This window comes from Schistocerca piceifrons, chromosome 4, assembly GCF_021461385.2.
Source record: "Schistocerca piceifrons isolate TAMUIC-IGC-003096 chromosome 4, iqSchPice1.1, whole genome shotgun sequence".
Lineage (NCBI taxonomy): Eukaryota > Metazoa > Arthropoda > Insecta > Orthoptera > Acrididae > Schistocerca > Schistocerca piceifrons.
This window is the reverse complement of record NC_060141.1, coordinates 581,965,519-581,983,393: the sequence shown is the minus strand read 5'-3', so window position 1 is coordinate 581,983,393 and position 17,875 is coordinate 581,965,519. Positions and strand designations below refer to the sequence as shown.

The 17,875-nt window shown below is 43.7% G+C and overlaps 1 protein-coding gene across 1 annotated transcript in view; it reads right to left on the bottom strand.

Moving 5' to 3' along the window:
• Positions 1 to 3,768: 3,768 nt before the first annotated feature.
• Positions 3,769 to 17,875, bottom strand: part of LOC124796025 (carboxypeptidase B-like) — a 53,500-nt gene continuing 39,393 nt past the window's right edge. The window contains exons 4-6 of the mRNA XM_047260109.1: positions 12,997 to 13,053; positions 12,789 to 12,873; positions 3,769 to 3,956 (exon numbers count right to left, since the gene is read on the bottom strand). Of these exons, the coding sequence (XP_047116065.1) occupies positions 3,769 to 3,956; positions 12,789 to 12,873; positions 12,997 to 13,053 (330 nt within the window). The remainder of the gene's footprint in view (positions 3,957 to 12,788; positions 12,874 to 12,996; positions 13,054 to 17,875) is intronic.

Genomic DNA, 17,875 nt, shown 5'->3' with positions numbered 1-17,875 from the left:
ATGATATTGAAGGTCTGTTGATATTGGTATCAGTCATAGTTCATCCAAGACTGTGCACAGATTCATAAATAACCTTCAAAATTTTCTCAACAGTTCTTTCCAGTCAAATATTCCAATTATTCAAGCAATTATTAATCTCTTTTCATTTCCATATTCCTATTCACATGACGCATTTTCCATAATCTTTTCCTTTATTATTGAGGAAAAATTTTACTAGTAGGTTTGTTGTTGACTATTTTGAGCCGGAAACAGAAGTTCCACATCTACGTTTTTTACGAAATGTAGCTGTGCAATTTCTGTTTCTAAAAAAGAAGAACTTCATTAGCTACGAACCAGCAAATAAAATTCTCCTTTGAAAATAATGTACAATGTAAAAATAAAGTCCGGCAAGTATGAGTAGGACTCGCACTCTGAGGGCTACATACAAGCTTAATTGTGTATGCAGATGATAGATTCGCGTGGCTCAACGGCCTGGTGCTAGTCTTTCTATTGGACGACTTGCGTGACCCTCACCTATCCCAGTTATCCATTCGGAGAAAGGGGACCTACAATTTAACACTGAAAGGGCCATAGTCTGGTCGAAATTTGATCACCACCACGTCCAACATGTGTTCAGGGTGTTCATGTATGTACATGTACATCTACATCTACATTGATACTCCGCAAGCCACCCAACGGTGTGTGGCGGAGGGCACTTTACGTGCCACTGTCATTACCTCCCTTTCCTGTTCCAGTCGCGTATGGTTCGCGGGAAGAACGACTGTCTGAAAGCCTCCGTGCGCGCTCTAATCTCTCTAATTTTACATTCGTGATCTCCTCGGGAGGTATAAGTAGGGGGAAGCAATATATTCGATACCTCATCCAGAAACGCACCCTCTCGAAACCTGGCGAGCAAGCTACACCGCGATGCAGACCGCCTCTCTTGCAGAGTCTGCCACTTGAGTTTATTAAACATCTCCGTAACGCTATCACGGTTACCAAATAACCCTGTGACGAAACGCGCCGCTCTTCTTTGGATCTTCTCTATCTCCTCCGTCAGACCGATCTGGTACGGATCCCACAATGATGAGCAATACTCAAGTATAGGTCGAACGAGCGTTTTGTAAGCCACCTCCTTTGTTGATGGACTACATTTTCTAAGCACTCTCCCAATGAATCTCAACCTGGTACCCGCCTTACCAACAATTAATTTTATATGATCATTCCACTTCAAATCGTTCCGCACGCATACTCCCAGATATTTTACAGAAGTAACTGCTACCAGTGTTTGTTCCGCTATCATATAATCATACAATAAAGGATCCTTCTTTCTATGTATTCGCAGTCCATTACATTTGTCTATGTTAAGGGTCAGTTGCCACTCCCTGCACCAAGTGCCTATCCGCTGCAGATCTTCCTGCATTTCGCTACAATTTTCTAATGCTGCAACGTCTCTGTATACTACAGCATCATCCGCGAAAAGCCGCATGGAACTTCCGACACTATCTACTAGGTCATTTATATATATTGTGAAAAGCAATGGTCCCATAACACTCCCCTGTGGCACGCCAGAGGTTACTTTAACGTCTGTAGACGTCTCTCCATTGATAACAACATGCTGTGTTCTGTTTGCTAAAAACTCTTCAATCCAGCCACACAGCTGGTCTGATATTCCGTAGGCTCTTACTTTGTTTATCAGGCGACAGTGCGGAACTGTATCGAACGCCTTCCGGAAGTCAAGAAAAATAGCATCTACCTGGGAGCCTGTATCTAATATTTTCTGGGTCTCATGAACAAATAAAGCGAGTTGGGTCTCACACGATCGCTGTTTCTGGAATCCATGTTGATTCCTACATAGTAGATTCTGGGTTTCCAGAAATGACATGATATGAGAGCAAAAAACATGTTCTAAAATTCTGCAACAGATCAACGTCAGAGATATAGGTCTATAGTTTTGCGCATCTGCTCGACGACCCTTCTTGAAGACTGGGACTACCTGTGCTCTTTTCCAATCATTTGGAACCCTCCGTTCCTCTAGAGACTTGCGGTACACGGCTGTTAGAAGGGGGGCAAGTTCTTTCGCGTACTCTGTGTAGAATCGAATTGGTATCCCATTAGGTCCAGTGGACTTTCCTCTATTGAGTGATTCCAGTTGCTTTTCTATTCCTTGGACACTTATTTCGATGTCAGCCATTTTTTCGTTTGTCCGAGGATTTAGAGAAGGAACTGCAGTGCGGTCTTCCCCTGTGAAACAGCTTTGGAAAAAGGTGCTTAGTATTTCAGCTTTACGCGTGTCATCCTCTGTTTCAATGCCATCATCATCCCGTAGTGTCTGGATATGCTGTTTCGAGCCACTTACTGATTTAACATAAGACCAGAACTTCCTTGGATTTTCTGTCAAGTCGGTACATAGAATTTTACTTTCGAATTCAATGAACGCTTCACGCATAGCCCTCCTTACGCTAACTTTGACATCGTGTAGCTTCTGTTTGCCTGAGAGGTTTTGGCTGCGTTTAAACTTGGAGTGGAGCTCTCTTTGCTTTCGCAGTAGTTTCCTAACTTTGTTGTTGTACCACGGTGGGTTTTTCCCATCCCTCACAGTTTTACTCGGCACGTACCTGTCTAAAACGCATTTTACGATTGCCTTGAACTTTTTCCATAAACACTCAACATTGTCAGTGTCGGAACAGAAATTTTCGTTTTGATCTGTTAGGTAGTCTGAAATCTGCCTTCTATTACTCTTGCTAAACAGATAAACCTTCCTCCCTTTTTTTATATTCCTATTAACTTCCATATTCAGGGATGCTGCAACGGCCTTATGATCACTGATTCCCTGTTCTGTACATACAGAGTCGAAAAGTTCGGGTCTGTTTGTTATCAGTAGGTCCAAGATGTTATCTCCACGAGTCGGTTCTCTGTTTAATTGCTCGAGGTAATTTTCGGATAGTGCACTCAGTATAATGTCACTCGATGCTCTGTCCCTACCACCCGTCCTAAACATCTGAGTGTCCCAGTCTGTATCTGGTAAATTGAAATCTCCACCTAAGACTACTTGATGAGTGTGTTTGCCAGTCGAACATCCAGACAGACAAATGGACGACAAAGTAACCCTGCAAGAGCTCCGTTTTTTCCGACTGAGATGCGGAACCCAAAAAATTTTCATTGAAGTTCTGTTGATAATGATCATCTCCATACCAAAGTCGACACGAACATGAATTCTACATTACTGCTCAATACTGGCCTGGTAAATTCTGTTTTTTTCTGTTTAAGAAAATGAGGGAACACCAGACACTCTCAAAATTTGTTACAATGCTACGACCCACTGAAGCTAACGATCGTCGCTCGGTCTAATATAACCCTGCAATAGTAATTCATTGCTGGTGTGCGCAGCTCGTGGTCTCGCGGTAGCGCTCTCGCTTCCCTAGCACGGCGTCCCGGGTTCGATTCCCGGCGGGTCAGGGATTTTCACCTGCCTCGAGATGACTGGGTGTTTGTGTTGTCCTCGTCATTTCTTCATCATTCTTGAAAGTGGCGAGTTTGGACTGGGCAAAGGTTGGGGATTTGTACGGGCGCTGATAACCGCGCAGTTGAGCGCCCCACAAACCAAACATCATCATCATCATCATCATTACTGGTAATGTATATTACATTTGAGGAGAGAAGATTAAGTTTACAAATGATTTACTATTCAGAATTGCACTGATAATAACAAATTTATAAATCAATCTGTGTTTATTCCAGTAATACATGTATAATACACAAATGATCACTCAGTAGTGATTCTTTTTATCAGTAGTTAACAGCAATATATTCCCCATAGACACGCACGGCTTCGAAGAATGGCGTCACCAATTTGAGGATGTCTAACGCTGGAGGATTGAAACCTTGACTGCCGTCACCGGGAAGTTCGATGGTGCAGGAGAGGGCTACTCCACCAACGCCCTTGGTCCAGTCGTCACTGCCGCCGGCAGCTGCGTCTGTAAAAACATCCTAACGTTAGCGTCATTCAGTATGGAAACAAATATGGAACAATGTGCATCCACGAAAGAACCGACGAAATTTTACAATCTGAATACAACAGAGTATCACAACCTGGCAACCGACGCATTTCAGCAGAAAATAATACACTGACGGGGAAAACAAGTCCCAACTACAAAAGATAATTAATGTACAATAATTCGTCTAGGTAACATAATTGGTTGTATACATGGAAGAAGCCTCGAGATACTGACAGATTTCAGATAGGTTATATAATGGTAAGACAGAGATTTAGGAACCGGGTTTTAAATTGTAAGACATTTCCATGGGCAGATGTGGACTCTGACCACAATCTATTGGTTATGAACTGTAGATTAAAACTGAAGAAACTGCAAAAAGGTGGGAATTTAAGGAGATGGGACCTGGATAAACTGACTAAACCAGAGGTTGCACAGAGTTTCAGGGAGAGCGTAGGGGAACAAATGGCAGAAATGGGGGAAAGAAACACAGTAGAAGAAGAACGGGTAGCTTTGAGGGATGAAATAGTGAAGGCAACAGAGGATCAAGTGGGTAAAAAGACGAGGGCTAGTAGAAATCCTTGGGTAACAGAAGAAATATTGAATTTAATTGATGAAAGCCGAAAATATAAAAATGCAGTAAATGGAGCAGGCAAAAAGGAATACCAACGTCTCAAAAATGAGATCGACAGGAAGTGCAAAATGGCTAAGCAGGGTGGCTAGAGGATAAAAGTAAGGATGTAGAGGCTTATCTCACTAGGGGTAAGATAGATAGTGCCTACACGAAAATTAAAGAGACCTTTGGAGAAAGGAGAACCACTTGTATGAATATCAAGAGCTCAGATGGAAACCCAGTTCTAAGCAAAGAAGGGAAAGCAGAAGGATGGAAGGAGTAGGTCTACACAAAGGCGATGTACTTGTGGACAATACTATGGAAATGGAGGAGGATGTAGATGAAGATGAAATGGGAGATATGATACTGAGAGAAGAGTTTGACAGAACACTGAAAGACCCGAATCGAAACAAGGCTCCGGGAGTAGACAACATTCCATTAGAACTACTGACGGCCTTGGGAGAGCCAGTCCTGACAAAACTCTACCATCTGGTGAGCAAGATGTATGAGACAGGCGAAATACCCTCAGACTTCAAGAAGAACATAATAATTGCAATCCCAAAGAAAGCAGGTGTTGACAGATGTGAAAATTACCGAACTATCAGTTTAATAAGTCACGGCTGCAAAATACTAACGCGAATTCCTTACAGACGAATGGAAAAACTAGTAGAAGCCGACCTTGGTGAAGATCAGTTTGGATTCCGTAGAAATATTGGAACACGTGAGGCAATACTGACCCTACGACTTATCTTAGAAGCTTGATTAAGGAATGGCAAACCTACGTTTCTAGCATTTGTAGACTTAGAGAAAGCTTTTGACAATGTTGACTGGAATACTCTCTTTCAAATTCTGAAGGTGACAGGGGTAAAATATAGGCAGCAAAAGGCTATTTACAATTTGTATAGAAACCAAATGGCAGTTATAAGAGTTGAGGGGTATGAAAGGGAAGCAGTGGTTGGGAAGGGAGTGAGAAAGGGTTGTAGCCTCTCCCCGATGTTATTCAATCTGTATATTGAGCAAGCAGTAAAGGAAACAAAAGAAAAATTCGGAGTAGGTATTAAAATTCATGAAGAAGAAATAAGAACTTTGAGGTTCGCTGATGACATTGTAATTCTGTCAGAGACAGCAAAGGACTTGGAAGAGCAGTTGAACGGGATGGATAGTGTCTTGAAAGGAGGATATAAGATGAACATCAACAAAAACAAAACGAGGATAATGCAATGTAGTTGAATTAAGTCGTGTGATGCTGAGGGTATTAGATTAGGAAATGAGACACTTAAAGTAGTAAAGCAGTTTTGCTATTTGGGAAGCAAAGTAACTGATGATGGTCGAAGTAGAGAGGATATAAAATGTAGACTGGCAATGGCAAGGAAAGTGTTTCTGAAGAAGAGAAATTTGTTAACATCGAGTATTGATTTAAGTGCCAGGAAGTCGCTTCTGAAAGTATTAGTATGGAGTGTAGCCATGTATGGAAGTGAAACATGGACGATAAATAGTTTTGACAAGAAGAGAATAGAAGCTTTCGAAATGTGGTGCTACAGAAGAAGCTGAAGATTAGATGGGTAGATCACAGAACGAATGAGGAGGTATTGAATAGAATTGAAGAGAAGAGAAGTTTGTGGCACAACTTGACAAGAAGAAGGGATAGGTTGGTAGGACATGTTCTGAGGCATGAAGGGATCACCAATTTAGTATTAGAGGGCAGCGTGGAGGGAGACCAAGAGATGAATACACCAAGCAGATTCAGAAGAATGTAGGTTGCAGTAGGTACTGGAAGATGAAGAAGCTTGCACAGGATAGAGTAGCATGGAGAGCTGCATCAAACGAGTCTCAGGACTGAAGACCACAACAACAACAACAACATAATTAAGTGATTAACATTGCAAGATAAGCCACTGCAAATGTGAAATGATGGTACATCAATAACCGGTGTGGCCATCAGAACGCTGAATGGAAGCGTGCATGCAGTGTGTTGCACAGGTGCCGGATGTCAGTTTCTGAGACGCAGTTCCATGCCTGCTGCATGTCGTCGGTCAATATGGAGGCGATTAATGCTGGTTGTGGAGTTGTCGTCAGACGATGTCTCATATATGCTCGGTTGGAAACAGATCTGGTGATCAAGCAGGACAAGTCAACATGTCGACACTTTGTAGAACATGTTCGGTTACAACAGCGGTATGAGGGCAACAGTTATCCTGTTGGAAAACGCCCCCTGGAATAATATTCACGAATGCCAGCGCAACAGGTCGAATCATCAACCTGACGTAGAAATTTGCACTGAGGGTGTGTGGGATAACCACGAGAATACTCCTTCTATCGTACGAAATCGCACCCCAGACCATAACACCAGGTGTAGGTCCAGTGTGTCTCGCACGCAGACGGGTTGGCTGCATGCCCTCAACTGGCTTCCTTCTAACCAACACACGGCCATACTGGCACGGAGGCAGGATCGACTTCCATCAGAAAATACAACAAACCCCCACCCTGCTCTCAAGTGAGCTCTCGTCTGACATCACTGAAGACGCCAATGGCGCTGGTTTGGGGTCAGTGGACTGAGCGCAACAGGGCGTCTGGCTCGAAGCAGTCCTTGAAGTAACCGATTTGTAATAGCTTGTTGTGTCACTGTGGAGCCGACTGCTACTCACACTGCTGCTGCTGCTGCAGATACTGTATGGTGCGCCATAGCAATACACCTAACGCAGTGGTCTTCCCCCTCAATAGTGCCACGTGGCCGTTCAGGGCCCGGTCTTCTTGCTACCGACCACTCTCGTGACCACCGTTGTCAGAAATCAGGTATGGTGGCTACATTCCTGGCAAGTCTTCCTGAAATGTCGCAGAAGGAACATCCGGCTTCCTGTAGCCCTATTAGACGACCTCGTTCAAACACAATGAGTTGTTCATAATGGCGTCTTGTCGCCTTAACGGTATTCCTGACTAGCATCAGCTCACCATGTCTAGTCTCAAAGCTAACTGACGTTAACGACCATTACAGTGTGAATCAAAAGCAAAGCTGATTTGCATCCTCATTATGGCGTTGCTAGCGCTACTCTTAAGCGACTGGCGCGAAATTTGAACAGACATCATTTTCATGTATAGAAACATGTCTACCAATTTTCCTTTATGCTGCACATATGTTTCTTATTGTTGAGACTATTCTTCTGTCTGTGTACTTTCGATTGGCCGAACTCTTTTTTTTTTTCTTTAACTCTCTAGAAGGAGTCAGTTACACAAATGCAACTTTCGTATCATTTTTGTGAAAATACAAGGAGTATAAGTCAAAGTACACTACTGGCCATTAAAATGGGTACATCACGAAGATGACCTGCTCCAGACGCGAAATTTAACTGACAGGAAGAAGATGCTGTGATATGCAAATGATTAGCATTTCAGAGCATTCACACCAGGTTGACACCGGTGGCGACACCTACAACGTGCTGCCATGAGGAAAGTTTCCAACCGATTTCTCATACACAAACAGCAGTTGACCGGCGTTGCGCCGGCCGCGGTGGTCTAGCGGTTCAGGCGCTCAGTCCGGAACCGAGCGACTACTACGGTCGCAGGCTCCAATCCTGCCTCGGGCATGGATGTGTGTGATGTCCTTAAGTTAGTTAGATTTAAATAGTTCTAAGTTCTAGGGGACTGATGACCACAGATGTTAAGTCCCATAGTGCTCAGAGCCATTTGAACCATTTGAACCGGCTTTGCCTGGTGATACGTTGTTGTGCTGCCTCGTGCAAGGAGGAGAAATGCGTACCATCAAGTTTCTGACTTTGATAAAGATCGGATTGTAGCCCATAGCGATTGCGGTTTATCGTATCGCGACATTGCTGCTCGCGTTGGTCGAAATCCAACGACTGTTAGCGGAATATGGAATCGGTGGGTTCAGCAGGGTAATACGCAACGCCGTGCTGGATCCCAACGATCTCGCATTACTAGCAGTCGAGATGACAGGCATCTCATCCACATGGCTGTAACGGATCCAGCAGCCACGTCTCCATCCCTGAGTCAACAGATGGGGACGTTTGTAAGACAACAACCATCTGCACGAACAGTTCGACGAGGTTTGCAGCAACATGGACGATCAGCTCGGAGACCATGGCTGCGGTTACCCTTGACGCTGCATCACAGACAGAAGTGTCTGCGACGATGTACTCAACGACGAACCTGGGTGCACGAATGGCAAAATGTTATTTTTTCGGATGAATCCAAGTTCTGTTTACAGCATCATGATGGTCTCATCCGTGTTTGGCGACATCGTGGTGAATGCACATTGGAAGCGTGTATTCGCCATCGCCATACTGGCGTTATCACCCGGCGTGATAGTATGGGGTGCCATTGATTACACGTCTCGGTCACGTCTTATTCACATTGACGGTATTTTGAACACGTTGGACGTTACATTTCAGATGTGTTACGACCTGTGTCTCTACCCTTCATTCGATCCCTGCGAAACCTTACATTTTAGTAAGATAATGCACGACCGCACGTTGTAGGTCCTGTAGGGGCCTTTCTGGCTACAGAAAATGTTCGACTGCTGCTCTTTCCAGCATATTCTCCAGGTCTCTCACCAATTGAAAACGTTTGGTGAATGGTGGGCAGAGCAACTGGCTCGTCACAATACGCCAGTCGCAATTGATGAACTGTGGTATCGTGTTGAAGCTGCATGGGTAACTGTACCTGTACACGCCATCCAAGCTCTGTTTGACTCAATGCCCAGGCGTATCAAGGCCGTTATTATTGCCAGAGGTGGTTGTTCTGCGTAGTGATTTCTCAGAATCTATGGACCCAAATTGCATGAGAATGTAATCACATGTCAGTTCTAGTATAATATATTTGTCCAATGAATACCCGTTTATCATATGCATTTATTCTTGGTGTAGCAATTTTAATGGCCAGCTCTATGCTTGTATCTATAATATCTATAACATACAGTGTTATTGATAGGTACCTCCAGCGTTTTAGAAGGATACTGCACGAAAACTACAAGGCAGATAAAAAAAACACATCAGTGGATAGAACATCTCTCTATGATTCGATTCGTAATACACATCGTGGGGTATTTGCGTTAGGGAGTAGGTATGTCAGTACACGTAGACTAATCATTCAGTCCGTACTGTTGCATCGAATTACTTTGCACCTGTACACAGGCAACCCGATGAACAAAATTCCAAGGCGGGCTGCTGTGGCGCCTTCCCAGGCAAGTCGTGTCAGTTGTAGCGATTGGGTTGGCGACTTGATGTAGCACCAGTCAAAAGAACAAAAGTTCACAGAAACAATAACTTCTTCTGTATGAAGACCAGTCTAAGCCAGTACAACAAAGAAGCTAGCCATGAATTAAGAACATTAACAATAACAGGAATCAGACTATAGAGCTTACCACGCTAAATGTCGATTTGCAGTGCCGGTATCTCGCGGTGGAAATATAACGACAGCAAAGTTGCAGCGTGCTTCGTAGCTCTAAATATTACGAGCAACTCGCGGATGATTAACACAAGACCTTCTCTGCCTCGTGATGACTGGGTGTTGTGTGATGCCCTTAGGTTAGTTAGGTTTAAGTAGTTCTAAGTTCTAGGGGACTGATGACCATAGATGTTAAGTCCCATAGTGCTCTGAGCCATTTGAACCATAACACAAGGCTGCGCTCCCGAGGATATGGGAGACAACACTTGTCACATAATGGCGGTAACTGCTGTACGACGAAACTCGCGATATCGACGCCTTTAGTAACTGCAATGGAATGGTGCGGAGAGCTGCTCTCCGTCCTGCTTAAAGACTCGGTCGACGAACTACAATGCCAACCTAAGAGAAGTTGGAGATGTAACTGTTCCCGGTGTTCAGGCCGACTGGAGCGACCGAGTTCTTGCCTTCAAGTTGGGTGGCCCGAACTGGCGGGGATTCCCAGAACGCAGAAGACTTTGTATGTATCCACCACCGCATGGTTTCAACGAAGATTCTAAATAACGGCCAGGCAGTCAAGCTATATTTCGTCATTTTGAACGAGGAATGTCAAAACTTGCCACCCAACTCCAACCAATGACCCACTATATAGACCAGGGCTTAACAACTGGCCGGTTTTGAGCGCGAGTACTCGCGTCTGCTCAGGCACGTGCTCGCGAGCAGGTGCAAGGTCACGGAATAGGGAGGGAGGGGAAATGCGAGCGCACGTTTGAATGTGATCTCGCGTTCTTAGCAGATTTAACTAGCCATCTGAATTCTTTTAACATTTTACTACAAGGTAAAGATCTGCTAATACTCATTTCATAGATCGAATACGAGCTTTTAAAATGAAATTGACACTTTGGGTGAGTCAGCTGGAAACAGGAAACCTAGCTCTTTTCCTAAATTATCATCCATGCAAGATGTTCACAAAGACTGTGAACGTTATTCACATAGTTTAGTTCATCAGCGCTTTCAAGATCTGACAGCACTAGACAGTGATTTTGATCTGTTCTCTCCATATTCAGCGAATATTTAAGAGATTCGTCCTGAGCTGCAGCAAGAAATTATTGACCTGCAGTGTGACAGAGAATACAGAGACAAATTTCAGAGCAAGAAAAACATTTTGGAATTCTACAGACACTTCCCTCAGGATAGATTTCCTCGTTTGCACAAACTGGCGGCTACAATAATATCAATGTTCGGTTCCACGTATGTTTGTGAACAACTGTTCTCTGCAATGAAATGTAACAAGACGCGCCTGAGAAACGCATTGTCTGATCGAAATTTAAACTGCACGCTGCGCCTACAATGCACAAGAACAATTACTCCGAACATAGACGCAATTGTAAAGGGCAAAAAGTACAAGATAACCGAGAATCCCACACTTCAGTGACATCTTTTATTGTGTAACAGTTCACAAATTAATGCGAATGTAGAGGCATACACTAAGCTAATAAAATTATGTGGCATGTGTACATTCTCCTTTATTTTTTTCATTTGTCGCAGAAATAATTCGTGAGTGATATCCCTGCAGGTGGCCGCAAATTTACATTGACTGGCGGCAGCTGTTGTGTGCCCCACGTGACTTTCCCCACTCTCCGCTCTGGTCCGGTAGTGAGGGTAGTGTGCTCGCGCTGCTCCGTGCTCGCGCCTTGCTGCTCACAGCTTGCTCCGCGAGCACGTATGTTGTGAAGCCATGATATAGACAATACATTGAGGCGGCAGAAGCTATGGGGCAGCGATATGCAGGTACACACATGGCGGTGGTATCGGGTACACAACGTATAAAAGGGCAGTGCTTTGGCCGAGCTGTCACTTGTACTCAGCTGAGTCACGTGATACTGTTGCGACGTGATTATGGCCGCACGATGGGAGTTAACAGACTTCGAACTCGGAACGCTAGTTGGAGCTAGACACATGGAACATTCCATTGCGGAAATTATTAAGGAATTCGATATTGTGAGATTCACAGTGTCAACATAATATAATTAAGCCATTACTTCTTACCATGTACAATGCAGTTTTCGACGGCCTTCAGTTAACGACCGATAGCAGCGGCGTTTTCGTAGTGTTGTGAGTGCCAAGAAACAAGCAACACAGCGTGAAATAGCCGCAAAAATCAATGTCGATGTACGACGAACGTTATCAGTTAGGAAATGTGGCGTTAATGAGCTATGGCAGCAGACAACCGACTTGAGTGCCTTTGCTAACAGCACGACATCTCGTGAACGCCTGTCCTGGGCTCGTGACCATATCGGTTGGACCGTAGACGACGGAAAACCGTGGCCTGATCAGGTGAGTCTCTATTTCAAGTGGTAAATGATAGTGGTAAGTTTCCTGAGTCGGGTAGAACCCACGAAACCATGGACCCGAGTTGTCACCAAGCTGGTGGTGGCCCCGTAATGGAGTGGGTTGTGTTTACATGGATTGTTCTCAAACAACGATGGAATTTTTATGGATGACAATGCGCCATGTCATCGTGTCACAGTTGTTTACGATTGGTTTGAAGAACATTCTGGACAATTCGAGCGAATAATCTGGCCACCCAAATCGCTCGATGTGAATCACATGTAACATCTATGGGACATAATGGACAGGTCAGTTCACGCACAATATCCAGCACCGGCAACACTTCTGTAATTATGCACGCCTATAAAGGCAGCATGGCTTTATATTTCTGCAGGGGACTTCTAACGAAAGATCATTTACCCACTTACAGCTCCCGTTTCATGAGAGTAAGTGGACACGAGAGGCGTACTTACACAAGACGTTTGTTGAGATGCCGATCTCGTAACTAGGACCGCCCGCTGCTACCTGGGCGGCGTTTGCTTGTTGTGCCAAGGCGTCCTGTGGCGGCACGGAAACAGAGTCATGAGCAACACTGAACGGTTTCCCGCTCAGACTGATAGTACTACACACTGAAGATGGTCGATGATTTAAAGAGAACGGCAAGTAGAAAAGAGGGCTTACCAAAGTTTCCCAGTCGTCAGGCAGTTCGCTAGTGTAACCCCACGGGTAGAGTATGCACTGGAAAGAGATTACAGACATGTTATTCACATCATACTGAATTTATGAACTGGTAATAGAACATGGCAAAATTTTGAAAGGAAAATTGTTTAGCAATATATTTGTACTTAGCACATATTATCGACAATCACATCTAAAATCACATGGATAAAAGTAAAGTGAATTGTGATCTGAAATTACTAAAAAAAAAAAAAAAAAGCTGACAGTGAGAAGAAAAATCACGAATAAAGGTACATATCACATCCGTTCAAGTCTTTTAGGTTTTTGGGGGGTTAATACTAAAATACGAGTGTGCACCCGTGGTCTAAGGAAAGCACCTTTGATCGGTAATAAACCGTGCTTGGATCCGGTTCGAAACCCGTCACCGCCTAAATTTTGAATAACAATCAGCACTGGCGAGCGAAGGCTTCCGGTTTAAGAAGTCAGTCTCATTCTGGCAACGGTTTTGTCAAAGAGGGCAGAGGAGCGGACGGTGGTTCTGAGCACTCTCTTGTCCTAAGGGTGGGAAACTGACCCTAATGGCGGAAGAATCAGGAATGATCAACGGCATTAGGATGCAGAAGGCAATGGAAACCACTGCATTAAGTACACATCATGTGTGTCCACAGAACATATGACCTGTAATTGAAAAAGTGCCAGGATGACCTCTCCATTGGCGAAAGAGCCTAGAATAGTCCTCCATTCGGACCTCTGGGAAGGAACTGCCACGGAGAAGGTGACCATGAGAAAAAGATAAAATAACAAACAAAAGGATAACGTTCTGTCAGTTGGGGTGTTGAACGTCAGAAGTTTGAACGTCGTAGGGAAGATATAAAATCTGAAAAGGGAAATGCAAAGGCTCAAACTACATATAGTGGGGATCAGTGGAGTGAAATGGAAAGAAGATAAGGATTTATGGGCAGATGAGTATAGAGTAATATCAGCAGCAGCAGAAAATGGTATAACGGGAGCAAAATTCGTTGTGTATAAGAAGGTAGGGCAGAAAATGTGTTACTATGAATAATTCAGTGATAGGGTTGTTCTCATCAGAATCGACAGCAAATCAACACCGACAATGACAGTTCAGGTATATATACCGACGTCGCAAGCTAAAGCTGAAGAGATAGAGTAAGTGTATGAGGATAATGAACAGGTAATGCAGTACATAAAGGGAGAAGAAAATCTAATAAACTTGGGGGACTGGAATGCAGTTGTAAGGGAAAAACTAGAAGAAAGAGTTACGGGAGAATATGGGCTCAGTAATAGGAATGAGAGAGGAGAAAGACTGATTGAGTTCTATAATAAATTTCAGCTACCAATAGCGAATACTCTGTTCAAGAATCACAAGAGGAGAAGGTATACATGTAAAAGGCCGGGAGATACGGGAAGATTTCAGTTACATTGCATCATGGTCAACCAGAGAGTCATAAATCAGATACTCGATTGTATTGTAATGAGATATGAACTTGTGGGCAAACTGGAACAGAAGAGATTCGAAGAATTTGAGTGTGATGCTGCAGGTAAATGCTGAAAATTTGGTGGACTGATAAGGTAAGGAACGAGCTGAGGAAAGGAATATGGGGAAAACACTGACAAGAAGAAGTGACAGGCTGCTAGGAGATCTGATAAGTCATAAGGAAATAACTTGCATGGTGCTACAGGGAAGTGTACAGGAAAAAAAGCTGTGGAGGATAAAAACTGTAGAACAAGACAGAGAGAGATTGGAATACATCCAGCAAATAATTGAGGATGTAGGTTGCAAGTGCTACTCTGAGATGAAGAGGTTGGCACAGGACAGGAATGTGTGGTGGGTCGCATCAAACCAGTCAAAAGACTGATGACTAAAAAAAAAAAAAGAAAACACAGGTACGAAGCTTCATCTTCAGAAACTTTTAGCTGATATCCAGTTGTTGTTGTTTTTGTTGTCATTGTGGTTAAATGCCACTTTCCAGTCGACTTGAATCTACAAGATGATTCCGTTATGACGTTACAAACTTTCAGGGATGGTGGAGAACGATAAATGCATCAATATGAGGTAAAGGACCCTGGTGCGGAAACGAGAGAGTTGAAAGTCATGAGTGAAAATCGGTTTGATAACTTTCACTGTGGAATACATGTACCAATACTGTTGTTGCTAACATTGTAGACTAGCAAGTTTCAGATGTGGTAATACAGAGAAAAACAAGAAAAAAGTTACTAGTAGACATGGGCTTTAAAATGCACTCCCTGAGAGCTATGGGCATTTCTTCGTCTTCGCTACTGTGAAGTACATCTCTTCTACTGAACGAATGCCCACAGCTCCTAAGATATACTGTTTAACCCCCATATTTAATGGCCTTTTTTCTTGTTTTGTTCCATACTATCTCCTCCAAAAAACTGGGGAATCAAAGAGCTTGAAGTAGAAGAGATGGGTTTCACATTACCGAACATCAAAAAATGTTCATAGCTCTTAAGATATTTTAGAGCGAATGTTTGTTTACAATATTTTTGGGCTAAAGTACTATATTTGAAAGTTGTCCATTCTACAATTTTAGCAACAACAGTACCAGTACAAGTATTCCACTGTCAGATACCTTTGACCGATTTTCCCTTGTAACTTTCGGCACGATATTTTTCGGACCAGGATCCCTTAACGCAGACTGATACACTTATCCTTATTCATCATCCCTGAAAGTTTGTAACATCTTCATAGAAGCACCTTGCACATACTATAGTCGAGCCTTAGTCTGCCTCAATAGTTTTTTAGCACTTCGATCCCTTGCCACAGTGATTATTTCTTGTTGCTCAGGATGTGTTTTATCAGTGGATCTCTTCCTCTACTAATTGCAAACGTTTCCTTTCTTATGAGCCCACAGCCTTACTGTATGCAGGTTCTCTCGAAAATGTCAAAAATGCCAAAACGAGGTAGTCTTGATAGACATACGAAGTGCTATCCAAAATTTTCGGGATTGGTGCTGCCATCTGCTGAAAACCTTACCTTTGGACTAATGGTCACCATCACCCTCCAAGTAGTTCCCATCCTCTCGTACACACCGGTCCCAGCGCTTCTGTCATTGTTCAAAGGTTTTCTGCAAGTCCTGTTCTTTGAGGGTGTTTATCGCCGCCAGCGATGTTTCTTGACTCCTCTCCAGAGTGTCGAACCAACGCCCTTTCAACTTGAGTTTCAGTTTTGGGAACAGCGCGAAATCGCAAGGTGCCAAACCTGGCGAGTACGGTATGTGGGGTACAACCGCTATGTTGTTATTTGCCAAAAAGGTCCTGGTGAGCAAGGACGTGTGACAGGGCGCGTTCTCGTGATGCAACAGCCAGTCCTCTTGACGCCAAAGTTCGGGGTCATCGTCGCCGCATGTTTTCATGGAGCGGTCGCAAAACGTCACAGTAGTTCGTGGAATTCAGTTTGGATGGGTGGGACGAATTCTTTGTGCACAATTCCCTTGGTATCAAAGAAAACGATGATCATACTCTTCACTTTGCTCTTCACCTGTCTCGCTTTCTAGGGTCTTGGAGAGCCCAGGCTCTTCCACTGGGACGATTGTTGCTTCGCCTCTGGGTCATAACTGTAAATCCAGCTCTCGTCGGTGGTGATAACCCGTGACAAGAAGGTTGGATCATCAAATGCGTTATGACGAATGTCCATGCACACTTCAACACGCTGTGCCTTCTGATTGGCAGTCAACAACCTTGACACAAATTCTGCAGCGACACGATGCATGCCCAATTCATCAGTCAACATTCGTCGACATGTCCCATAACCAATACCCATTTCATCCTCAAGAACTTGAATGGTTCGACGTCGATCCGCACGAACCAGTTGTTGAGGTTTGGCAACAGTGCCTGGCATTGTGCGGCTAACGGGCCTCCAGTATGAGCATCATCTTCGATGCTGTGCGGCCGGCCCTGAACCGAGCATGCCACTCAAACACACGCATACGGCTCATGTTGTCTCCCAAACACTTGTTGAATCATTGCAAGGGTCTACGTAGCACGTTTCCCGAGATTTGCACAGAATTTTATGCACACACGCTGTTGTGCTCGCGGATCCATCGTAAAATCGCCATACACCAAACACAGAGTATTACCGAGTATCACTGTGGATGCGCAACACGTCCTCCCAGCTGAATGCCACTCCACACACTGACTCGAAAGATATGCAAAAGTCGGCACCTAGCGGTGCAAAGACCTACTATTCCTACTTGCCAGATGGCAGCACCAGTCCCGAAAACTTTGGATTCCATCTTGCATAGCGAAGTGATACAGCTCCTTTAAAAAAATACAAAAATGAAACCAGCAAACACTTGGAAGAAATTATGTAATATGTCTCTTGTTTTAGTCAAATTATGCCATAAAATTTCATTTCCCTCCCAACTCAAATCAGTGCCTCTTCATGTGCTTTCAAATCTAACTACCCAGATTCAGACTTCTTCTGTAGCTCCACATTTCGAAACCTTTTATTGTCTCAAATGGTTTTTGTCCAAATTTCACTACCGTGCAATGTTACACTCCTGACAAAAATTTCGGAAAAGATTTCATAACATGTAAATTTATCTCAGGACTGGATTAATAAAAAGAAGAAACAAAATAGAGAAAAGTTAAGATGACACTTTTAATGCTTCAGTGGCCTCCTCCCACTTGAGTACAACATACAAAACGTTCATGTAACCCCGTGAAACTGTCAGAAAATACCTTCTTTGAGATGTTGTTTAACTTGCGCTTCACATTCACACCTTCTTCCGATGTGGAGAACCACCAGAGACTCAACTGGTAGTTTGTCGTTTTGTGGTAGGCTCTTGTTGATCATACCAGGTCTCATGATTTTTTCCAGAAAATAATTATCGACATTTTC